A 25,713-nucleotide genomic window follows, 5' to 3' on the forward strand; every position below is an offset into this window, starting at 1 on the left:
GCAGCCAGGGGGTCAGCTCAGCACAGATCTCCTCAAAAGTTGCCCAGGGCATGCAGCATTTCTTCCACCACTGCTCATTGTCCCAGGTGTCCAGGACAATATGGGCCCACCAGTTGTTGCTCGTCTCCCTTAACAGAAGTGCTACTCCATGGTCTGGTGTCAGATTGGAAGGCCTCAGTGAAATGGAGTAGCCTGTAGATGCATTTTTCCATTTTTTCTGGGTCTGTTGGGTTGTGCTTCCTAGGGGCCTAGAGCCTGGTTGCACAGGGAAGTGAGAAGGGGGTCAAGGATGCTGTGGAAGAAACACCTTCTCTCCCAGGAGTGCTGCTGATGGGACTTAAGGTGCAAAACAGCAGGGTCCATCCTGTGCTCCCTGGGCTTGTAGGCAAGGGACTGGTGCTCTGGCCCCTGAGGCTGGTGAAGATGGAGGTGAGTTTGTTGGGGGTTGTTGGCTGTCAGCCAGTAAATCAGCATCTTTCTCCCCACTCAGGGAATCCTAGGGAACCTCCAGAGAGTGCCAGGTGCTCATTCCCAACCCACCCCACCCCACCCCTGGTGGCAGACCCATAGCAAGAACCCTAGGGCAGTGCATATCTGGACATGACCCACTACAAGTGTGAACTGTTTTCAAACTAGTGCCATTAGGGGAACAGTTCAGTTGTTACATGTGTCTTGTGTCCTGTGTTTCCAGCTGCCAGAGCATTTGCTTATCTTATAAGCAAGATAAGCTCTGGAGAGAGTCCAGAGAGCCACGCGCATGATCAGAGGTCAGGAAAACAGATCTTACGATGACAGGCTGAGAGCCATGGGTCTCTTTAGCCTGGAAAAGCGTAGGCTCAGGGGTGATCTGATGACCACTTATAAGTTTATCAGGGGTGACCACCAGGATCTGGGGGAACGTTTGTTCACCAGAGCTCCCCAAGGGATGATGAGGTCGAACGGTCATAAACTCCTGCAAGACCGTTTCAGGCTGGACATAAGGAAGAATTTCTTTACTGTCCGAGTCCCCAAGGTCTAGAACAGCCTGCCACTGGAGGTGGTTCAAGCACCTACATTGAACACCTTCAAGAGTAAATTGGATGCTTATCTTGCTGGGATCCTATGACCCCAGCTGACTTCCTGCCCTTTGGGCAGGGGGCTGGACTCGATGATCTCCCAAGGTCCCTTCCAGCCCTGATGTCTATGAAATCTATGAAATCTATGAAATATAGAGTTGTTCCCAGAATTAAAGTGGATTCATTAAAAATGCTGGGGAGAGATTTCCTCCGGGGAGAAAATAAATGTTTCTGTATTAATTAGTGCAAAAGAAAACCACTCTGTGAACAGAGAAAGTAACATGTTGATGCAGCGGATGTAATTAATGGAACAGATCATCTTGTTCGTCTTCAAGTGGAAACTGACTTGCGAGAAGTTCCAGAACATCTTTCAAACTCCTGGTGAAACCCTGCCCTCCCCAAGGAAGCAAAATTCCTGCAGAGATCAATGAGAGCAGGATTAGTTCATTCATTTAAAAGTATGGTTCACAATGGATATTTCTTTCAGTATGAGTCAGGCTCCGAGGTAGAATTGTCCAGCAGAATTTGGCCTTGAAGCAAAACTGTTTCAGTAATAAATAATTATGGTAATTAACATGTTCAGTTTTTCTTAGTAAAGGAGAGAGAGCATCTGTGAGCTTGATCATAGCTGGAGGACCTGAGAGAACTTTCTAAACATTCAGTCTCTTAAAAGCTCTTGCAGCAAGTATTTTGCCCCTTTTATAGGTAAGTGCTAATCAGGCATTGCTATTGCAGGCAGTATGATCCACGAAGCCTGGTTTGCAGCACCCTATGCTGATTAGCTGTCAGCACTAACAGGTAAACTCTGGAGAAGTGAACCTTTTAGTAGAAACAAGAACTGAGCTTTATGGGGAAGGCAAATCCAACATTACTGCTAATTAGGGATGAGCAAACTGCTTTGCTTTAAAATAGCAAACTTTGGGTTTTTTGGATGTAACTCCAGATTTTCAGGTCCCAGCATTTGCAGGAAGAAGGATGATAAATATTGCAAATATGTACTTGCTTTGTCAAATAACATTTGACAGCCAGCACCTGCACTGTTTTGGAGACGCAGGAAATGTCAGAAAAGTTATACTGTTGGTGACCTAAAAGGAAACACCTAGCAGTTTAACCATCCCTTCTCTAAAACATTTGCAAAAGCAGACACAAAACCATTTAATGTTTACCTTCTAGTCACCTCTAATCCAGATAAGTAATAAACTGGATTTGGCAGGTCTTTATTGCCACTTTCTTTGTCAGCCGTCCTAAGTGTGTACCTTGTTACAGAGTGATGGGAAATGGAAAGCATAAGACCGTGATTGGATTTTGCTTAGGGGAGGTATAATTCTGTCATTATAGCCTGGGCTGTAGTCAAGTGTAGTCTCCTAGAGTAGGAGAGACCAAGATGTTGAAGAGTGGCCAGTAGAAGCTTTCACTCAGTCATCATGGAGTCACCTGGAGTACTTGGGTTTGGACATACTGGCACAGTCATTTCGTGCTCACTGCTACTAGAAAATATGATAGCAGAGAAGAGTTTTTGTTGAATGTACCCATAGGATTAAAGGCCTTTCCCTGTATGAAGTTTCAGTGACTTGCACAGGGAACAGGCAGATCTGGTAAGGAACACGGCTGGGTCTATCCCAAAATTCAGGCAAATAGAAATGTATGTGATGTGATGGAGTTCAGTCCCCAGATGAAATCAGTGGCAGTAAGAACTAGAAAGGACTTGATCTGCCCTGCTGCATGGTTGTTTACTCATTTGTGGTGTACCAGTCAAGAGACTGTCAACATTTTAAAAACTCAGATGATGCTGGTCTTAATATGGTAGGTTTTATCTAATCCCACAGGGTGAGATCAAGTTTTGGTGTAAGAGGCATGCCAGTGGGTGGGAGAGAAGTGTCAGAGTCAGGTTCACAGCATGTAGCATGCTATTGATTCTGGCCTTGATGTGGTGAATTGCACATACAAGGAGGATGGATGGATCCCCCAAGGATAATTGGATGGACCCCCAGAATCTCAGTTAGGTCAGAGACCTCTGCCCCACCCCACCAGAGCAACCTATGACAGGTTAAAAGTCCCCATCACCAGTCCCTCTGAGCCAGAAGTCCTACACTGCACTTCTTAGAGCGTCTCACCCTGATGTGTCAGAGACAAAAGTGTGGCCTATTCAGTGTGCATAAAAAGCCATAAAATGCTGTCTGATACCACCAAAAATAATCTCCCTGAGGTTAGAACTGTGATATTAAAGGTGGTAACATCTTGGCTTCCAATCAGTAGTGCTAACAGCTTGGCCCAGGGTGAGGGATTATTCTCTCTGGTCTCAGTGCACTTACACACATGCAAGGAGGTTGCTCCGAAGTGCTGTAAATCCAGCATGTCAGAGCTGACTTAGTTAATTGAGTCTGCTGGAGCATGGAATTTACCATGCTCCAGCAGCCTTCAGTGTCATGTGTATCAGGATCCTCACACTGAAAAAATGGCAGCAGGGCACTTCGAACTAAAGCTTTTTTGATTCAGCTTTAGTTCAAAGCATCCCGCCGCCGTTTTTTTCAGCATGGGGACACTGATACACGTGACGCTTGGGCACTGTTCGTTAGCCTGGCTCACTAATTCAAGTGCCCCACCTCCCGGAGCACATCTATAAATGCCCAGTGATTACAGAAGAGCCCACAATGATCTCACAGCTCAGGCAGTCATGGTCTGTGTCTGTGGTGCTTGCAGGACCCTGGATCATATGGTGACTATGCTGGCAGGCAGCTAACCTGGTGAGAATGGCTTTCCTTTGTTGCATCCAGGTGGGGTGTGGTGGCAGTCTCATCACCCCTTTTGGACCAATGTGGAACCAACAGCCAGGACTTTTTTTTTAAGTCCCTGAAGCAGGTAAGAATCCCTTTCTCCTCCATGCTCAGTGGCACCTCTCATTCCTCCATTTCATCTATCTTGCTGCTGCTTCTGCCCCCGCCAGCTGATGCAAGGGCAGGTGGGGGGTGACCTCCAGAGCTACTTCTGCTCTGCTCTAGCCAGGCTGTGCAGAGGGCTAGGTTCAGGCAGGGACAGTGGTGGCAGCAGGTAGGTTCCCCGTGCCTACCCATTTCCCCTGGGTGTTTCCCCCCAGCCTGAGAACAGGTGAAGAGAGGGGGAACCAGTGCACCTTTGCTGCTGTTCCTAGCCAAACCTGGCTCTCTTCAGCCCTGGCTGGAACAAGGCAGGAGCAGACAGGAGTGTCCCCTTCCTGAGCCAAGAGATATAAATAAAGAGGGCAAGGGGGAGGATGGGTGGGAAAGGGATGTGCTGTTGAGCATGAAGGGGCAGGTAAGGGGGTGCTGAGAGCAAGGGAAGTTTCTTACCTGATTCAGGGATGTAAAAAAAAAATCCCTACCTGCTGATCCTGCCATGTGGTCTACTACCCACCTTGGTGGGGGTGAAGGTGAGCAAGGCTGGAAGTGGGAGTGCAGCCATCCCTGCAGCAGTGATCACTGCTCCCACACCTGCCTTTTTAAAATTGTGGATGCACCTATGATTGTCTCCAGGATGGCTCATCAAACTATTTTGAACCTATGATCTGTGGTCCCCAAGGACGAGAAGAGGGCCAAGGTTGTGCCCATCTTCAAGAAGGGGAAGAGGGAGGACCTGGGTAACTATAGGCCAGTTAGCCTAACTTCTATCCCAGGGAAAATCCTGGAAAAATTCATTAAGGAGTCTATGTTTGATAGGCTTGTAGAAGGTAGGACTCTGAATGACAGCCAGCATGGCTACATCATGGGCAGGTCTTGTCTTACCAACCGCATCTCCTTTTATGATCAGGTAACTCACCACCTGAAAAAGAGAGAAGAGATTGACATTGTATACTTTAACTTCCAAAAAGCCTTTGATCTAGTATCCCACAATGTTCTACGAGAAAATTGGAGGATTGTAGGATTAACTGTGAGACAGTTAGGTGGGTACGAAGCTAGCTGCAGGGTAGGACCCTGAGAGTCCTAATGAACTGATCTGTGTCATCCTGGCAAGAAGTAGCCAGTGGTGTCCTGCAGAGGCCAGTACTTGGTCCAGTACTTTTCAACATCTTTATCAGTGATTTGGATGTGGGGGTGAAGAGCTCACTAGCCAAGATACAGGTGGATCTAGATAGGCTAGCAAGTTGGGCAAGTTGGAACCAGATGAAGTTCAACATTGAGAAATGTAAAATGCTCCATCTGGGGACGAGCAACCCCCCAACACACCTGCAGGCTTGGTGGCGCCAAATTGACTAGCACCACAAATGAAAGGGACCTGGGGGTAATAATAGGCTACAGTATGAATATGAGCAGCAGTGTGACACTGTAGCCAGCAGGGCAAATAATACACTGGTATGCATCAATTGATGCATCTCCACCAAAAGGAAGGTGATTCTTCTGCTCTACTCAGCACTGGTGATACCACAGCTGGAGCACTGTGTCCAGTTCTGGGCACTACGCTAACAAGGACATGGACAAGCTTGAGAGAGTCCAAAGAAGAGCCACCCATGTGATCAGAGTCCTACACAGCAAGCCATATGAGGAAAGGCTGAAGGATCTGGGACTCTTCAGCCTGAGGAAAAGAAGGCTAAGAGGGGATCTGGTAGCAGCTTGCAGCTACACTAGAGGAGTACATCAAGGGCTCAGTGAGCAACTGTTCACCAGGGCACCCTTGGGGAAAACCAGGAATGATGGCCACTAACTCCTGGAAGATCGATTCAGGCTCAACATTAGGAACTGGGACTAGCTTCCCAGATCAAGGACAACAAGAAGTCCTTTTTTAAATACATAGGGGGCAAAAAGAAGGTACCCAGTAATGTGGGGCCCCTGCAAGACACGGTAGGAAAGTTGGTCGTCACACCAGACTACAAAGCTAATCTATTTAATGACTTCTTTGCCTCCATTTTCCTGAGCAGGGACCAGATCAGCGCCCCCACCGGGTCCCCCTCCGGCCCCAGGGGAGGCGCACCGAGGCCAAGGGTCAGGGAGGATCTAGTCAGGGAACTTCTGGAGAGACGGGACATATTTAAATCAGCTGGTCCAGACGATCTCCACCCCAGAGTGCTGAGGGAATTAGCTGAGGTCATTGCGGGACCCCTGGCACGGCTGTACGAGCACTCATGGTGCTCTGGTGTGGTGCCAGAGGACTGGAAGAGGGCCAATGTGGTTCCCATCTTCAAAAAGGGAAGGAGGACCCGGGAAACTATAGGCCAGTTAGTCTTACCTCGATCCTGGGTAAGCTTTTTGGGAGAATAATTCTGGCACATGTCCACGAGGGGCCAGCAGGGGAGATTATGCTTAGGAGCAACCAACATGGGTTCATTAGAGGCAGGTCCTGTCAGAACAACCTGGTGGCCTTCTACAACCAGGTCACCAAATCCTTAGATGCAGGGGTAGCAGTGGACATAGTCCTTCTGGCTTCCGGAAGGCCTTCGACACTGTCTCTCACCCTGTTCTCATTAAGAAACGGGGGCTGTGGTGTCGACGCCCACACAGTCAGTTGGGTCGCCAACTGGCTGGAGGGCCGCACCCAGAGAGTGGTGGTGGATGGGTCATTTTCAACCTGGAGGGATGTGGGCAGTGGAGTCCCCCAGGGCTTGGTCCTTGGGCCTGCACTGTTCAACATCTTCATCAGTGACTTGGACGAGGGAGTAAAAAGCACCCTGTTCAAATTTGCTGAGGACACTAAGATGTGGGGGGATGCGGGCATGCTAGAAGGAAGGAATAGGCTACAATCGGACCTAGACAGGCTACAGGGGTGGGCGGATGAGAATAGGATGGGATTCAACACTGACAAGTGCAAGGTGATGCACCGGGGGAGGAAGAACCAGCAGTATATCTGCAGGCTGGGGAACTCCCTTCTCGTCAGTGCAGAGGCAGAAAAGGATCTTGGAGTCATCATTGATGCCAAGATGAACATGGGCCGGCAGTGTGGGGATGCAGTCAGGAAGGTCAACTGCACCTTGTCATGCATCCACTTAATCATTTTGGGTACTGGGAACGTGTTATTCTCTCCACAGGAAACACTGATTTCCACCCGCTGCACCCTGACACTGATATCAGTTGTGCAGAGTACATCCTTCCCCCATTTTACTGTGTCTTCAGGGTCTTCCCCCACCCACACAACTGCAGCAGGAATGCCCTCCTTTCCCTCCTTTACCATCTATCCCAGGAAGGTAACACCAGCTCTACTATTTGACTGTTGAATTCTTGGACTCAGGGGCACCAGGCCATAAGTAAGGGTAGGTGTTTCTTTTTATGTCTTTCCTCAACACACTTCTATGATGCAGTGGGCATGTTTGCAGCATGGCAAGGGAAGACAGACCTGGTTAAGGTTAGTGAGAAATAAACAGCTAAGTCTCCTTTTGTCCAAGTGGAAAAGTATGTTCTACGAGGATTTCCTCTGCTGACTCAAATGAAGAGTCTTGTGTCCCCTCTCTGTGAAATAAGTGCTGGCTATTCTGGTGTTATAACTGCTATGTGGCATTTCTGTTTGGTGCAGAGAAGGAAAGCCTCAGGTACATGGGACAGTAACAGCTAGATCTCCTTCACAGGTGTGGGACGCAATTGCTTTAGGCTGCTGGGTACTCCATTTGCCTGGTGCCTGTGCACCACTCAGAGAGAATTGGAGAGGTTCTGCAGCATTTGGCAGCCTGTTCTGATGTGATGTGGTGATGCCTTTCCCAGAGCGATATGGGAAATTGAGGGAAATAGATGGGGAAAATAGACCTGTGTGTCTATCAGGAGCAATAGCACAAGACCAGTTCTTTTGCTTCTAGTTGTTCTTTACCTCTCTTTGGTATGTTGCTGTAGTACCCAAGCTGTTTCCAGACCAATCTGGGGGTTTTTATTAGCCGAAAGTTAGAGTTCATTAAACTATAAATCGCTTTGAGGGAAATAATGATCGTGCAGGTAGATTGCTGGCAGTCTTGTTACTGCTTAGAACCATGAGTATCAAGGTGAGAAGCACTCACCTTTTTGGGGGGTGTAAAGGGAATAGGACACCACATTAGTTTCTGTATGAACAGTATTGCAGATCCAAGGGAGACTCTGCTCCTGAGTATGTAGGATACACCATCATAATGACTCCATGCAGCTCTGGAAGTCTGCCAGCTCTTCTAAACATGAGGGACATCTGCTGATCCCAGTCACTATTGTGGAAGTGAACTCAATGAGAAAGTGGTCTATGCTTCTTCTGACTTCAGCCCGGTGAAGCCACACTGACATGGATCTGAAGCGTCCTGCTGAGCCCTCCTGATTAGCAGCTAAGGGATGCCATCTGCTCCTTTCAGCTTCCTTCTAACATAGTTCCAAATGATGCAGGCCTCTGCTCTTGAGATAGGCACCTGCCCATGAGACAGTGAGCAGAGGTTTACCTTAGACATTTTTCTTCATCCTGGTAGCTGAAGTGGCTCTGTGTCCATGGATTAACCTCTCTCCTCATGACCCCACAATAGAACCGTTAGGTGAAATGGGACCACTAGTTCTGTATGTGCAGAGGCTAGGGTTTGTCATCTTCCCATTTGCTTCTGCTCACGCATACACACTAAACCTAGAAAAGGGGCCATGAAGTCACAGGTGTGTCCCCAGTAGCTGCGTTCAAGTACGCCAGGGACAGAGGTTTAGAGAGCAGCTGCAGGGGATGCTCCCAGAGGAGGTTCACTGTTCCATTTTTGAGCTTGGTGAATGTGAGCAGGAGAAGGTGGGTGAGGTGCACTTAGGGCCACCCCATCCAGCATTTGCTAATGGCTCAGTGTAGACATGCCCAGAGCAAGGGCCTGGAAGAGAACACACAGTCCTGGTGCCTGGACAGGACCCTGCACCATGCAAAGGTGGGACAGGGTGGCAAATTATGTGAAGAAAAATGAAAAGATAAATGCTGAGTAAGAGCTGACATGAGCTAAAAGCTCAGGAAAAATGGGCTTTCTCTTTGTGACTAGAAATGGGCTTGGAGAAGGAAGATCAGACTTTGCTCTCTCATTTAGTCCTGCCTTTAAATGAGAATGGGGAGCATTTTGGTAACTGGATTGAAAGTTGCTTCAGTTCCACTCTCCTGTTAACTCCCTGTTTCTGCTGTTCAGGAGGGGAGTACCCAAATGGCTCTTTTTGCCTGCATTAGAGCAGCTTTTGGGCTGTTCATTGTTCCAGGCAATAGCCATAGACCACGTTATCACCCTAGCAAATTAGCCTGGGCTGCTCAGCTTCTACCTGCACAGTGATTCAGAACAAACGTGCTTGTCTGGTATAAAGACTGTTCTACACGGGGACCTTTTGTTTGTGGACAGGCTGCATTGGTCTGAGCAGCTGTTCTCTTTCCCATCTTTCCACTGGCAACCCAGGCATAGACCTGGCCCATAGCCTGGGGGCTAATGGTGTGACTGGGCCAAGTGTATGAAGCCCTAAAGTCAATGGTTAAGTCCCTTTCTGGTTTACAGCTTGCTATTCAAGGGGCACTGCCTGCTATATTTTGAGACATAGTGAAATGGGTCTTCTTCCACACAAGGAAGCAGCTACTATTGGAGTAGGCATTTATTTCAGCTGGAGGCCCACTTACCGAGTTTTGGCAAGCTGTCAAGGGCTGCAAGGGTAGCCCCACCCCTTGACAGGTGCCCTAGTCACCATCTTGGCACCAGAAGTCCTGCCCCCTAACCTTTGCCACCAGAAGTCCCTTCCTTTGTGCCCCGGAAGTACTCCTTTAAGCAAGGGGGTCTGCCATTTCGGAACCAGAAAAATACCACATTATAATCTAAAAATCAAACATCTACAACATTCATTAATTTGATTTCAAAAAACATTTTTATCCTGATTTACGTGTGTTTGTGTAGTGTACATACAGATGATTGTATAATAGCTTAAAATGAAGCCTTACTCTTGTATTTCTCCTGCTCGGGGGGGCGGGGGGGGGGGGCCGGGCAGGAGAGGCAGCAGGGAATAGGAGATGCTCTGTTTACCAGGGCACCCCTTGGAATAACCAGGAACAACAGCCACAAGCTGATAGAGAGGAGGTTTAAGTTAAGTTGGACATCAGAAAGAACTTCTTCACAGTAAGGGTTGCCAGAATCTGGAACGGGCTTCCAAGGGAGGTGGTGCTCTCCTCTACCTTGGTGGTCTTCAAGAAGAGACTGGACAAGCACCTGGCTGGGGTGACATGACCCCAGCACTTTTTCCTGCTGCAGGCAGGAGGTTGGACTCAATGATCCATTGAGGTCACTTCTGAACCAAACATCTATGAATCTATGTATATTGTGGTGGGGTGGGAAGCATGGGGGGTGGGTATAGGTTTGTTGGAGGCTGTGGGTGTGTGGGGGAGGGTGTGATTGTGTATGTGAGGTTTGTGGGGTAGAGGATAGGCATACAGGGGGGGTGTATGTGGGGTGGGGGAACATGTGGGTGTGTGTGTGGATATGTGGGATGTGAGCAGGTATGGGGCTTGTGAGGGGATGTGAATGTGTGGGGGGAGGGTGGCTGAAGAGTGTTTGCCTACAGCACCTGCCAGTGCTCCTCCAAGCCTGGGCTCCACGCTCCTCTGCTCCTGGCCCTGGCATGGGCCCCATGCTCCCGCTTGCTGCCACTTCCCCCCACCCCATCTGCCATCTCTGCCCTTCTCTTGCCACTTCCCTGTCCAACCCCCCCCAACCACCCTCTGCTCTGGCACCGTGTCCCAGCTGTCCCCCTCTCCCTACTGGCGCAGGCCAGCCCAGCTCCACAGAGCCCCTGCTGGCCTGGACCCCATGCTCCTGCCATCCTGCCAGCATTGGCCCTGGGACACCAGCATGAACCCTGCACTCCCGCCCAGCTGTTGCCATGCTTCCATGCACCCACTCGTTGCCATTTCCCCCCCTACTGCTGCTGCTACCATTCCTCTCTGCTCCCCACCCCACCACAGGAACTGAGCCAGCCTGACCTGGCCTGGCCCTGAGGACTGCGGCAATCACCTGCAGTCCTCCCCTGTCTTCCTCCACTTCTTATCTGATTTTTCCTCTCCAGAGCAGGGAGGCAGGAACAGTCCTGGGATCCTAAGCCAGCTGTGGGGGGAGATTGGGTTTGGGGCTTAACCGGCTAGCCTTGCTGCTGCTTCTGCTGGGTTCTGCTGCCAGCTTCCCCTGGGTCCTACTGCCCCTGGTGCCTTGTCATCTTTGGCAGGCAGCCAGAGGCAGATAAATATTAATTTTCTAAATTTTTTAGGGTCCCCACAGAACAGATAGAATGGCCTGGCAGGCCAAATTTGGCTTGCAGGCCATATTTTGCCCACTCCTGAGCTACTAGGATTAAACACTTTTAAGTCATCAAGGTCATGTAACTTCTGCCCAGGAGTTTAAAATGAATCAAGGGAGGCAATCTTTGATCCATTGATGTTTAATTTTAACAAACTTTGGTATGCCTGGGTTACTTGATTACAGCTTACAAGCACCTACTAAGAAGGTTCTGTCTGTAGAAGGCTCTAATATAGCAAACAAAGAAAAAAGAATCTAGTGGCTCAGATGTCATCCTGCATAAATGCAGACCACATAGAAGATGCACATTTCAAACAGTGAGAATGGTTAACCATTGAGACAACTTCCCTATGGACATGGTGCATTCTCCCTTCCCAAACTAGGCATCTCTTTCTAAAGGACCTCTAGCAAAACCACAAGCTAGTGAATTGGTTAGCTAGCTAAAACCATCTGGTCCATGCTATGCAGGTCAGACTAGGTGATCCAAATGGACTTTTCTGGCCCTGTGGCCAACAAGTCTATCCAGACAGCAGCCATTCTGGCTACAGGAACAGGTATTAAATGGTTTGCCTGGCAAGGTAACTTAGAGTGAAAAATCTTTTCTAAAAAGAGTAGTTCCCCAGACTGCCCCAGAGTGACTGCTGGAGTAACTTCCCTCACCTATCACAATCAAGACCTCACTCCCCCTCCTTTCTCTCTGAGTATCTCTTGAAGCCAGCCCTAGTTAGAGCTTCTTAATAAGAGTGAAACTCATGGCTCCTTCCAAAATGATATTGGGCCCTGGAATATGTCATTCTTGCCTGTCTCTATTACCTCACCCAGAAGTGAAACATGGCTCAGCTTCTTCTGAGGACTTGACTTTTTAGGGAAGTAATGCAACAAGCAGTAACTGCACTGAAATGAGCTAGTTTTTATCAGTCACAGCAGGCAGAATCCTTAAGTTACTATGGCCAAGCCAAATTTAAGACAGCCCATAAAAGTAGCAGTCACTGCTCAACCTACCTGATTCTCCTAGGATGCATTTTGGGTTCTGTCCCACTCTGTGTTTAAGTCTTGGTGCTTCCCTGTGATGCACCAAGGAAAAATTCCTGTTGCCCTGCACTATTTGTAAGTTAATGTCTAGTCACTAGGCTGCCATCATCTTTACCAGTATGCTCTTCCTTCTGTGGTTAGCTCCATCCAGGTCTTGATGGGCCATTCTATACCAACTTAAATACTCCTCTGCTGTTTTGCCATCACACACTTCCTTGAGTACTGCGTAGAGATTGACTCATTCATTCAACTTCATTATTGAGTAATAATGAATGGGAATGTGGGGAAGCTAAGGCAGGCATATGGCTCACGACCATATTTTAAATATTCTAACATGCTTGACATCTTCACCTTGCTTCAAGCATTCTCCTCCTGAGAGGAGATGGCAGATGGCCCTATTTAGATCTCTGCAAAGCACTCAGCTTCCATGAAGCCAGGTCAGTCATTAAGAAAACTGGCTTCTTTGCCTGTCTCCTGTGCTGAAAGACAGCAAGGCCTCCATGCAATCAGGACGGCCATCTCCCTGTAGGTCAAGTCTGCTATCCAAGAAGTTTGAAAAATTTCCTTCTTACAAAGATCTGTGACATATTCCTGGGCATCCTGGGAGGATCCTCACAATTTCTTTACGCCTTCACCAAACACAAAAAGGGGACTTAATAAAAAGCTGTGTTGGGTCACCAGCATCTTCAGCCTGTTGTTCTCCCTTCACTGCCTTGTTCCCTTCTTACTTCTCTGATCCTGTGTATGGCTCACTAACTCCTCAACATCCATTTCCCATCTGGAAGATTATACATGTATACAAAGAGACAGTCTCAACCTCCTGACACATACATCTCATAAGAAAGACTCCTCTGCTCTGGCATTTTACTACCCACACTGTAGGTTGGTGGCAGGTTGGTGGCACTTCAGTGGAGGGTGAGGGGACACACAGCAACAGTAGCAGCTGGGCTGGAAGTGGTGGGCTGTTTTTGGAGCTAGTTCTGTTAATTTGGCCCAGCACTCCTAAAAGGTTGGTGACCCCTGTCCTAGAGGCATGAAATTGTTTCTAAAGTAGTGGTCTCCATTTGCAAGAGCTTATGAAACCTTAACCTGTTTCTGTTTATGTGTGTTTGATCCTCCTGCTTTTCAGTTATTTTTGTTTTAATTCAGATGAACTAAAACCTCAGTCAAAATTATCTGGTTTCACCTCACTTCATGTTAGTACTGTGAGAATTTGTTAAGTGTTGTGTCTGAACGGGCCTAACCAGCTTAATTCAGCCTGGTCTTAATTTGGCATGAAATCCAGAGCCAAAATAGCAAGGGGTATTTTCAGCCTTCATAATTTCAGTGTGAAGGTCCTTATGATGTTGCCTTAGCTGCTAGGATTCAGCCAAAGGCTTGAGGAATGGTTGGGTTTGGAGGTAATTTGTACACGACTTGTGAGGTAACCCAGACTTTGTCTCTTGCCTTCATGTTTCGCCTTTGGTCTAGCCCATTTTTTTTTCCTCAACCTTTTGGCCTGCTGGTAATGTGGGGAAACTTTGCTTACTTCCTCTTCCAGCCCTGTTCACATTCAGGAGCCAGTGCTGACTGTACAACAGGCATCAGCCTGAAATGTATTAGTCTGCTGTGTCTTACGCTACTGATCAGCTCAGCAGGCAAGTGAAAACTGCCCAAATTAGTAAATGGCACTGTGCAGCCAGCGATGCCACAGTCTTCCACTGAGTAGGGCTTTAGACACAGGCCAGGCCATTGGCCACAGGGGCTACTTGTAAAATTAAGTGGTTAAGACAGGTAGATCAGACCCAAACTCCCATTTCCAGTGAGACTCCTGGCAACACTGCTTTATATTTGGGAAAGGAAAAGCCACTTTCCAGGCCAACCAACAGTGGGTATGTCTGTTCTGCCCTAAACATGTATGAAATGGGCCTTCCTGACAGTCACTGGCAATGTGTAGGGGGTGTATGCACCCCCTGAGATCAGCCGTGCACCCCCTGGAAGCACCAGCCGCAAAAACAGAAGTGCCGCTGGGGGACCCCCTCCCCTCACTGGTCGTCAGTCGGCTGCTGGGGGACTCCCCTCCCCCATTGGTGATCTGGTACACCCCCCAGACTCCAAAGGCACCAGTCGCCCATGCTGACAGTGCATAGTCCCCAGTACCAAGTGCAGTAGCTGGAAGATGTCTTTAGTCCTCTTAATCCCACTTGTCCTATGGAGCTGGCAACCATAAGAGAATGAGCTAGGAAGCCTTTTACCTGTGCAAACCTGCAGTACCCCTCAGAACTTCAATTATGTGGGGCTTTTTGCTTAGGAGCTGGACTCAGCAAGGCTCAGTGAACATGGGAACCCCAATGGAACTTTTCCAGGCACTTTTCCAAGCTTTTAGCAACAGTTGTACAGTATCTTCAGGAATCAGTGCAGGAAACTTCTGCTATGCTAAGCTTTAGAGCTCAGACCTCAAGTACATGCAATTGGTATGGGGAGCATCAAACTAATGCAAAGGGCACTCTCTGATGTGGGAGGGGGGCTTGTATTACCTGAGTTGCTGCTGTTGGCTTGGTGGGAGAATATGGGGCAGTCTGAGACACTAAACTGAACCAATACTTGGCTAGTGTTCTGGGCCTTTTGGGTTTTCAGTTGTGTGTTTAGGATGTGTCCCTGCAGAAAGGCCCATCCCTGCACACAGTGCCAGTGCTAAGAGGGAAGTAAGCACAAAGGAAATCTGCAAACGTATGTGCCAGCCTCCCCTGTTCTGCTCAGCCACCTCCAGATTGGTCCCTCCCGCAGGCAGGGTCATAGAGCACCTGTTCTAAGGAAAGTTCTTTTTGGCCCTTGCTGTAAGTCAACTCTGTATGGCCTTCTTGCAAACAGAGTAGAACCCATGCCAACAAGTTGCGTCTGTGGATCTTACCTTCCCAGAGCCAAAAGAAAAAGTGCCTGAACCCAAGGGTTCTCTAGCATATGCCACATTTAACACCTGGTTAAGATGTTAATCACACCATAAATAGTAAACTGATGACAAGTTAAAACCAATGTATGGCATGATAATATAGCAAATGAGCCACAAAGACACTCCACATAATGTATAATGCCTTTGTGGTTCGCTTGTAATCTGCCTTACATTGAACGTGTGGCATGTTGAGACTAACCCGTGATAGATCTTCACATCCAACTGAACCTAGACTCAGCAAGGGGAAGTTACAGGGTCTAGGTAGGACATAGCTGTCCCATCTGCAATCTGTGGGATGGACTGGGGGTAGCACAGCCTTTGTCTGATCCCCAGGGGCAGAAGTACATCCAGCCAGACATCAGGGAGCAACTCCCAAGTTCTCAAGGTGCTTATGGAAGTGGCAGCTGGGGTTTAAAGTTCTCCAGTGGGGGATGCTGTTCAGCTCCCTCCTATCCACTGGGAGCCTCTGATCTCTTGGGCCTGGCAGCACAACCAGAGCTGCTGAACATGAGGTTTTGACAATCAGCTGATTGTTGACCTGGATGCACGAGCGGACACTCTTCTTCCAACTTGCTCGTAGAGAGGGGAAGCTGGGGTTATGATTCTGAGTTCCCCCTGCACTGGGAAGTAGTAATGGCATGATTGAGATCTGATCCCCAATCCCAACAACTCCACCTCCTGCCATGCATGCATGGCATAGTAGGAGGCGCAGTTGTTGGGATTGGGGATCAGATCCTATTGTGTCATGAAATGAATGTGTGCTGGGGCCCAGGTTTGGGGATCAGGCTATCTGGGCACTTCAGGTGAGCCCAAGAAAGGCACCTTACTCTTGCTTTGTCTTCTCAGAGGTGTTCTGTGCAAATGGCAAAGGCTTGCGGTGTATTGCAGCCCAAATTTCACTTCCACTTCTGTTGTCTTTTCAGATGCGCTGGCTCCCTCCATCAGAGGCTGCTTCTCAGGGCTGGAAGTCCCGTCAGTTCTGCTAAATACTGTGTAAGTCAAGGGCGGGCAGTTATTTTGGGCAGAGGGCCACTTACCCAGTTTTAGCAAGCTTTCAAGGGCTGCATGAGTAGCTCGGCCCATAAACAGGTGCCCCGCCCTGTGGTTGCCATCTTGTGACTGGAAGTCCTGCCCCCTAGCCCCTGACCTTTGCCACCAGAAGTCCCTCCCCTGCCCCTGGAAGTACTCTTTCAGCAAGGGGTTTTGCCATCTTGGAACCAGAAAAATACCAACTTATATTCTAAAAAGCAAACATCTAAAATATTCATTAATTTGATTTCAAAAAATATTTTTGTCCTGACTTACACGTGTTTATGTAGTGTACATAGAGGTGATTGCACAATAGCTTAAAATGAAGTCTTACTCTTGTATATTGTGGGGATTGTGTATAAGTTTGTGGGGGGGGGCTGTGAGTGTGGGATCAGGGAGCATGTGATTGTGCGTGGGATGTGGGGAAGGGTGTGGGTGTGTCTGGGGAGGGTGGATAGGTGTGGGGGATGGGGGTATATGTATGGTGGGGTATGCATGTAAGACTTACCGTACGAACACACACACACACACACACACACACACACACACGGTACTAGCAAGGCCCCATGCTCCCTGGTCCATGTTGGGAGCCACGTGGTGTGGGAGCACTGAAGGGGCAGGAAGGCAGGGAAATGGCTGGGGATGGGGTGGGGATGGGCTGCTGCGTTCCTGCTGAGGCTCCCCCTGGGTCCTACTGCCTTTATCTCCTGTCATCTTTGACAGGGAGCCAGCAGCAGATAAATATTTTCTACATTTTTTAGGGGCCCTGTGGGCTGGATAGAATGGCCTGGTGGGTTGGATGTGGCCCGCAGGCTATATTCTGCCCAACCCTGGTGTAAGTGGATGTTTGCCACATCAGATTCACTTCCCAGGAAGAGGTTGGAGTAATCACAGCAGGTAGAGTGTAGGGAAGGGTCTTGCTATGGCAGAACTAATGACAGCTCCTTTTGCTGTGGTATGGGGCTCTGAGTCAGTCTGTATGGAACAAGCAGAGAGATCTTGCAGATCTCCAGATTTACAGAGGTGTTTTCTGTGCTGTATCACCAAGACCCCACCAGGCAGATTATGACATCTTATCATTCTCTTGGAGTCATTTGGTCATTAAAATAATAGTTCACACTGAAGTGGCTTTAGTAACTTGTCCTATGCAGGGACCTTTCCTGTATTCTTTTCTTTTGTTCTTCCTGTGACCTAAGCATTCATAGCTGGCATTAGGGAAGGATGAATTTCTTTTCCTTTTTCTTTACCATTTTTTCTCTCTCACTTTGTTTTATCTTTCTACTTGTATTCACCTTTTCCCTTCCTCAGAAGGTAACAAGGCAGCTGGGTGCATAGGACAGCGGGACACATGGGGGCAGTGGCAACTTCTGGCTGCCACTGTGCCACTGGTGTAATTGAACAGCTGTGACAGCAGCTTTTAGCTGTTAATCAGTGCCCAGGGCTGCTGTCCCAGACATCCCAGCCTAGTTGCAGTACTGCCCTTCCTTCTCCCTTTCTGCTATTTAGTGTTTTTCATGCACCCAGGGACAGGACAGAGGCAGGGTGCTGCCTATGTCATGCCTGGATGAGCTGGGGCTGGGAGATGATTAGCAAGGGCTTTCTGAGAGCGTAGCATTGTGGCTAGATGGTTCAGGGCAACTGCTCTGGCTGTACTTGGCCCTTCCAGACATTTCTGATTTCAGGGACTGTCACTCAATTTAGACCACAAGTTCCCTACCAAGCACACATTACTTCTGTCATTAACATTTGCCACGTGGGATCACAAGCCAAGGTCGTAGAGACCTCTCAGCTGAAGAGGGGTCCTTCAGCACTTCTGAGCTTCCTGCCTGAATGGTTCCTCTTGCCTTGATGCCCCGTCAGGCTGGGTTCTGGTTTGCTGAGGGTCACCTGGTCTGCTGCTATTGCTGGAGTCCAACAGAGGTGATTTATGAGGGTGTTTTCACCTAAAAGACCTGGGTGCATGAAAAGAAGAGAGAGCCCAAATTCCCCAAGGAGGAGAAAGCTTGGGGTGTCCATTAATTTGGCCTCCCTGGTGCACAAGCAGCAAGCCCTCCTTACTCTTGACAACAGCCAGGTCTAAACGGTTAAGAAACGTTTCACTGAAAGATGATGACTCCCCCTACACAGCAGGTGGATTAGATCAAATGCACATGTCAGATCACTACAGCTCAGCAGGGATTTACCCTCTCAAATGAAGGTACTCTTTTAATGGAAAGTCTAGAAGAGAGGCTGGGAGAGACATGCTCCACATAAAATGGTGCCACTACTTGCAGGGAAATCATAGAGAAGTAAGGCTAGAAGGGACTTCAAGCGGTCATCTAATGCAACCCCCTGCCTGAGGCAGGAAAGGTCTTGTGTCCTCTATGGGGATCAAACCTAAACTGTAAAAATTAAAAGAGAGAAGTTAGCACCCCCTGCAACTCCCTGGCTAGTACTAAGGCAGGCTGCATCTCACCAGATTTTCCTAGATGGCCCTGCGCTCCCAGGGCATGGCAGCCCACCTCCTCGGTACTGCTTTTTACAGAGGAAGGGAGCTAGGGATCTTCTCACTGGACTGGTTTCAAGGACATTTGCAGTCCTGGAGAGGGTGGGATCACAGACCTGCTCCATGACACTGACCTTGATCTGGCTGCACCCCTGCACTTCTACTTCTCCCTACCTATGTGTTTTTAATATAAAAGGTAATAAACATGGCTGGCCAAAATGAAACCTGGAAGAGATACTTCTTATAGAGCAACAGATAGTACCAAACCAAGATTACCTAGATGGCATGTGCAATGTCACCTACAATGAGAGGCTTGTGCTGAGGCAGGGGCCAGGCAGACAGTGCCAGAGACCTGCATCCACCATGCCATTGTGTAGCCACAGTCACTTTCTCCAGCTCTAAAACTTCAGTCTCCCACAGAGGTGTGGGTAGACAAGCCCCTACACTGTGGGAGCCTTGGTGGGACCTGCAGGAGGGATAATGAGGCAGTAGCAATAGGAAACTGCCCTTTCCCTCAGCAGCTATCTGCACAGAGTGGTGTTGGAGCCACGGAGAACAAGATTTTCAAAAGCAATAGCAAGTTTCAGTGCTCACATTTGGAGACCTCAGAGCACTGCGATGATCTAGCCTGTAGCTGGCCGGCAATGCTAGAAACCTGAGCCATGACACCAGGAAAACAAGCCAGAGAGCCATTGTGAATGGGACCTCAAATCACTAGTCAGTTTAGAAACTCCTTACTTGAAGTTTTAAATCCAATACAAACAATTAAGCCAGAAGACACCGTCGCCCAAGGTGGGTGCACCCCATAAAAGAGATTTCAGTGCCATCCAGAAACACCGCCTCAGACCTGATGCCATAAAGACACTTAGGCATGATCAGACACACTGCTTCAGAGAGGTCCTGGCACACCTCACAGAGACCTCAGTGCCTTCCAGACCCGATAACTCAGCAAAACCTTGACAATTCATAGAAAGCCTGGTGCTTCAAGACTATCACTAGATCCTGTCACTAGCTGGGCACATATCCTGAAGAGATCCTCACAGACCTCCTGGCACTAGTAGTCATGCCATGGTGCAGTGCTCACAGTGCTGCCCAGGTGTATCACTGCTGAAGGATCCTGGCACTTTTCCAGAACACTAGTACTAAATCTCCTCCCATGCTGACAAGGTGGTATAGTGCCACTCCCCGCTCTTCTCCCAAATCAGCAAGTCTAATCCCATAATGGCAAACTGGCACCATCCTGTGCTGGCAAGGTGCCACCATCTCCCCTGCAGCCCAGCAGGGCTTCATTAACACTTTCCCCTTCCCAGGCTGTGCATAGACAAGATATTGGACTAACTTTTCAGGGCTAGAGACATAAAAAGTAAGCCTCCCTTCGTCCACTGCAACAGCAACACTATGTGTTCACACCAACAGGCCTTGTTAGCTTTATTTTATGAACGTGGGATTGGAAGAGGTCTGCTGAGCCATCAAACCCAAGCCCTGCCTTTCCTAAGACATCTTTATGGTTGTATTGCAGGAGGGTCCAGGAGCCCAGGAAGGTCAAGAGCCTCTTTGCTTGAGACACTTTACAAACTCAGACTAAGAAATGTACTGCATCCCCCAAAAATGGCACTAAATAGCCTAGATGGACGTAGAGGTAACACACAGACATAGTCATAACAAGGAGGTATAGGAATGACAGACACACACTCAAAATCCAGCAGCAAAGCCACTTCTTCAGAGTGGGTTCACCCTTTCCCCAACAACAAATTACTCTAAATTGTCCTTTCCCTCCCCTTTCCGGCATTATCCAGCTGCTCCCACCACAGAGTGCTCCCTTCCCCATACCCAGACATTGGCAGAGGCACCACCCTCATCTGCCGTTTTGGCCACCCATTTGTCCCTTGTTTTTTGTCCTTTGTCCCTCTCCCCTTAACCTCAAAGAGAGAAGGACAACTCCCACCAGCCAAAAATCAAAGCTCAACTCTTGTCTGATTTCCAGAATAACAAGCTGGGGCAGCGATGACAAGGAAGGGGGTTGCTCACTGTTAGAGGTCAACCACCAAATCCCACTCATGCTGCCACTGTCTCTCCCCAGCACATCTTTTGTGTTACTCTCCCTATGCCCTCACTGCTGGCTCAGGAACCCAGAGCAGAACAGCAATGGCACTGTGCTGGCCCAGGAAGGCTGTCAGAAATATTCGTAGTGTCAGAAAGGACTGTTGCCTTAAAGCCTAAACATCTCAGACCTGTCTTTTCTTAAAAAGGACAGTGTCCAACAGCTATTTTCATCCCAGGTTATTAAAATGAGAGAGAGACTTATGAAAAATCAGATTCAAGGATTTGGGAGCCAGTTTTTGTTCCAAAATAAGGATTGCTCCACATAGCTAGCTGGAATGCACACAACGCCATATTTGGGAACGGTGTATTCTTAGCTCCCTCACTACACTCTTACTGCTGAAACAAAACATGCCCAGCCTCTGCCTCACCCTCTGAAGGCCTGGCTGCTCTGCCAAGCTGGCATGCAGGGATTAGCATGCTTTTATTTTAAAAATAAAGTGCGCACGCAGACGCACACTTTTCCTTTGGAAAAAAGGGCAAAGATGTTCTGAGGGAGACCACTCCTAATCCAGCCCTCTCCAGGACAGCTGGATTTCTCTCTAAAGCTGAGGGCTGAAAGGAGGCCTTTTTCAGACTCTCTGTAATGGGTCGGAAGGGGGGGGAAGGCACCAACCTTCCCTGAGTGCCACTCCAGTCCCTTTCCGCTGCCTAATCTGGTGCTCTGCTTTCTGCTCCCTGCCCTATCTACCACTGTATTCTCTGCTTTCTCCCCAATCGCTGTGTGCCACACAAAGAGGCTGCCTGTACCACACATGCCATGGGCCATTCCTGCTGTGAGACAGGCAGCTGTTACCCCTGCACAGAGGGATCCTAAAATGATCCTAAGATCCTAAGAATACTGTTTAAGTACCCCTGTTACAAGCTAAGATTATACTGTAGAGGCATGCAGACATCTCCCTATTGATAAAATGAGGGTCCTTATATACTCAAAGGGGGTACTAGAATGGCTCCTTCACTTTAGTCTGGTAATTTAGAACTGGTTGCAAGATATGCTTTGGTCTCCCACTAGGAGAAATAGAAATCTGCCCTAAGCATTTGCTCTCGTTGCAGTGCTAAAGAGAACGTGGACTCAGGGAGCCACTGCTGTGAGAAAGGAACTTCCTCTCCCTCGGAGACTCCCTCATACTGGGGACATGGGAAGGGAATATGTTTCTATATGACTCACATTGGGTCACTTTAGCTCCCCCCAGTCCTCAGATCATGTCCAAAGCACAAGTTGTGCCATGTGGTCCCTGACCATCTGGACCAGAGTTGCCAACTATCCATAAGTCTTCTGGCAGGTCTTAAAAAAAAAAAAATGCTAAAAACAGCTGTCTGTAAAATCCACAAAAAATAGAGCTGTCCTTAAAAAAAACTAAGCTTGATTGAAGCTCCTGTTGGCAAGAGGCTGGATACAAAGCATTAATAAACAGAGTAGAACAGCACCACCTGGTGGCTGAATGGGAGCTCAGCACCCTGCAAGGAGCTCTGTCAGGGCTTTGTAACCTGGGGGAGCCTCCTTACCTGCCCCCCCACACCCCAGCCATATGCTGCTGCTTCCCATTGCTTGCCTGTAACACTGCTCACCTTTCAGGTAGTTGGGGCTGCATGGCCCTAGACAGGACAAGGAAGGGTGGTGAGGCTGGGACAGAGCAGCAGGGCTGGGAGAGGGGAGATGCATTACATGGGAGGGTAAGTGCTGGGCCAGAGAGCAGAGGCTAATGAGGATAAGACTGGGTGATGGGCCGGTGGGGGAGCACAATACAGGATGTGGTTGGGGGTATCAGAGTGTTGGGGGTGAGTAAGTGACCTCTAGGGCGGGGAGGGAAGCAGCACAGTGTAAAACCATTGGTGCAGTGAAGCCGGTTTACCAACCCAAGAAAAAAAATACTGACAGTCTGCAAACTTTTTATTGACAACCACACTTTTTTTTTACTGTGGTTGGTGTTAAACCCCTAAGTTTGAATCCAGCCCTTCTTGCTGCCATCCAGATCCTGACAGAAGGTTTGCATTTATATTATCCAGAACATGTCAGTAAAAATGTTTGCACAGCGTCAGTAACAAAAATGTCGTTGGTAGGCAACTCTGAGCAGAGCCAGCCTGTATGCTGCATGTGTCACTTTGGTGAGATCTCTGCGAGTGGGATTGGTCGAGAGAGACCTGGCACGGCTCACTCTGATGTGTTTGGTTTGTTCTTCCCCCATGGCTCATATTGTGGGGCCTGCAGTTTTGGGCTAAGACTGAGCATATTTTGGCTTTGTTTGTTTGTTCCCCTGGTGGGAGAGCTAAGGATACAGAGCTCAGATAGTGCCTAGGCTTAGTGTTTGAACCTTTTGCACTTTAAGGCAGAACAGTGTTTGTTGCAGTGGTTAAGTCAGGGGTGGGGAAAATGTGGCCCATGGGCCGGATACGGCCTGCCAGGCCATTCTATCCGGCCCATGGGGCCCCTAAAAATATTAGAAAATTAATATATATCTGCCCCTGGCTGCCTGGCATGTGGCCCTCGATGGCTTGCCAAAACTCAGTAAGCGGCCCCCCACCCAAAATAATTGCCCATCCCTGGTTAAGTGGCACCAAAAGTGGAGCATGCTTTTCTGGATGTTACTTAGGTGGAGGAGGTTTCCATTAAGGACATCTCAAAGGTTGTGGGCAGACATAACATTTTTAGTGCTGCAAACGGTTTTGAAAGTGTTTCAGAAGGCTAGCATACAAATGAACATGCAGGATAAAAGCCTCCAAGCATGACAAAAATATCCCTGGAAGAAGCAGGCATGTTTGGATACAGCATTCTCCTTCCCTTCAGTCTCCATACTCTATCACAGGGGTGGACAAAATATGGCCCACAGGCTGAATATGGCCCACCAAGGGATTTTGTCCTGCCCACGGTGGGTCCCTCTGTCCCACCCAGCCCAGGCACGGGGAACAGCCTGGACTGTGGCGTGTTCAGCCAGTTCTGCTGCCCCTGGGCACAGCGGGGCTGGGGCAATGCAGTGGCCAGACTCGCTTCCCAGCAACCCTGGGGACAGCTGCTTTTTCTGGCCGCCACTGCCACAGGACCCAGCCCCACTGCCCACGGACCCCAGTCCGTCCGCCCTGCACCCACTGCCAGTGATGGGCCCTGCGTGGTCTGGTGGATGAGACGGGGCCGTGGGTGAGCCGGGAGCATGGGAGCAGGATGGACAGGGGAGCCAGGATCACGGGGTGGGATAGTGGGGCAGTGACAGTGCAGGGCCAGGCTAAGGCCCGGGGCGGAGTTGCGGTCTTCTACTTGCACACCCCTGCCCCCAAAACAGGTGCCCATCACAGGGGCATGCAAACAACAGATCACAGCTCTGCCCTGGGCTCCAGCCCTGCGCTGTCACTACTCCATGATCCCAGCCCTGCCCACACATCCTGCTTCTGGAGGCCACCCTCTGCCTGCCTGCCCATGGCCCCAACCCAACCACTCCCTTCCCGCCTGACTGAGCACAGCAGAGCCACTTAGGGAGTGTTGGTGACTTGTTGTGAGGGTGCTGACCTAGCCCACAACAGCTCACCAAAACTACCTATATGGCCCCCGGGCCCTAATAATTGCCTGCCCCTACCCAAGCTGCTGCTGCTCCCCTGCAGGCTCCCAGCACTCAGGCCACTCTCTTTCTCAGATGCCACCACAGATGGGAGACCTCACACCCACTACCAGAACCTCCATGCCCTCGCACCGAAACCGGATCCCTGCTCTCCAGTGCCCAATCCCCACGTACCTCTCCACATCAGGGCTCCCAGTTCCAGTGGGAACGCCCCAGGAAAGCAGAGGCAGAGCAAACAGGAGAGTACTCGCTGACATTGGCTCCACTTCCCCCGATCCATGGGGGTGATGGGGAACAGAGCCACAGATGGAGGCTGTAGAGACGCCCTGGCTGGCTGCTCTGCTCCCCCCACATGAAGGGAATGGAGCTGCAGGTAGCTGCAGCCCCCTGTTGCAGCCCTGGCTGGAGAGTGCACAACTGTAGGCAGCTGTGGCAGTTTGGAAGCGCTGCAGTCAGGGTTTGTGATGGGGGGACTGTATGTGTGTCTGCAGCTGAAACCCTCCAGTTTTGAAGTTGTTCCAATCCCATTCTACTTGAAAACATTAAAATGTTATGCCTGTTTGCACTGGAGAGTGTCACAGTCCCTTCCATGGCGACAAGCTCTTCACTATTCCTTGCTCCCCAAACCAGACCCCATTGTTGATCAAAGGATCCCCCCGCTGTTTCTGACTGTGTGGTCTTTTTTATCACAGGTATCAGGTGTGTGATGGTGGCTACAATCAGTCTTGTGGGTATTAATGGATCCTTCCAGGGTAGATACTGGTTTCCCCTGCTCACTACAAAACTACAGTGTGCTGGTAAGTTGGAGACAATCTTCAGTCCACCCAGGACTGGCCACACAGAAGGAGTTAAGCATCACACAGTGCTCAGTGTTACAATGCTATGCTTTTTGTATCTTGTCACCTAGTGGAAACTTCACTACCAAGAGAGGTGCCAACCCCCTACTCCAGGCCTGAGGCTCCTTACTCTGAGCTGCACAAATCTCAGATGGGGATTCACAATCCTGACCCTCCTGCCCTTCTGTCTGAGGGGAGCGGATCCTACAGCTCTCACCTAGATGCATGGGCTGGTCGCTAGGCTGTCGGCATTCTTAGATGAGAGATCTTTAAATGCATTCTGTGGTAGTTGGACTAATTAAGAACTTGTTGGGCTAATAAGAGAGCATTCATGTATAACCTGTTCAGGTTGCTGTGCTTTTGAAACCACCTGTGAGCTCATATCTTTCAGTAAATCCACTATAGAAATGGCTTACATGTGGACCCTGACACACCTTAATGGGAGCTAGTCGCCAAGCTGCTTAGCAGTGTCAAGACTGGGGGAGTTCTGGGCATAGATTTCATACATTTCAT

At 49.2% G+C, this 25,713-nt stretch overlaps 1 protein-coding gene across 2 annotated transcripts in view; it reads left to right on the forward strand.

The window, feature by feature from the left end:
- The window catches only part of RBPMS (RNA binding protein, mRNA processing factor), a 191,824-nt gene extending 166,561 nt beyond the window's left edge, over window positions 1-25,263 (forward strand). The window contains exons 6-7 of one of the 2 annotated variants that reach the window (XM_090032032.1): window positions 16,126-16,195; window positions 25,057-25,263. In XM_090032032.1, coding sequence (XP_089888158.1) covers window positions 16,126-16,195; window positions 25,057-25,102 — 116 coding nt within the window. In that variant the 3' untranslated portion in view covers window positions 25,103-25,263. The remainder of the gene's footprint in view (window positions 1-16,125; window positions 16,196-25,056) is intronic. The other variant, XM_090032031.1, reaches the window with a different exon arrangement.
- The last annotated feature ends 450 nt before the right edge of the window (window positions 25,264-25,713 follow it).

The sequence above is a fragment of the Crocodylus siamensis genome, chromosome 2 (genome assembly GCF_052110815.1).
Source record: "Crocodylus siamensis isolate JL-2025a chromosome 2, ASM5211081v1, whole genome shotgun sequence".
In the NCBI taxonomy this organism is placed as follows: domain Eukaryota; kingdom Metazoa; phylum Chordata; order Crocodylia; family Crocodylidae; genus Crocodylus; species Crocodylus siamensis.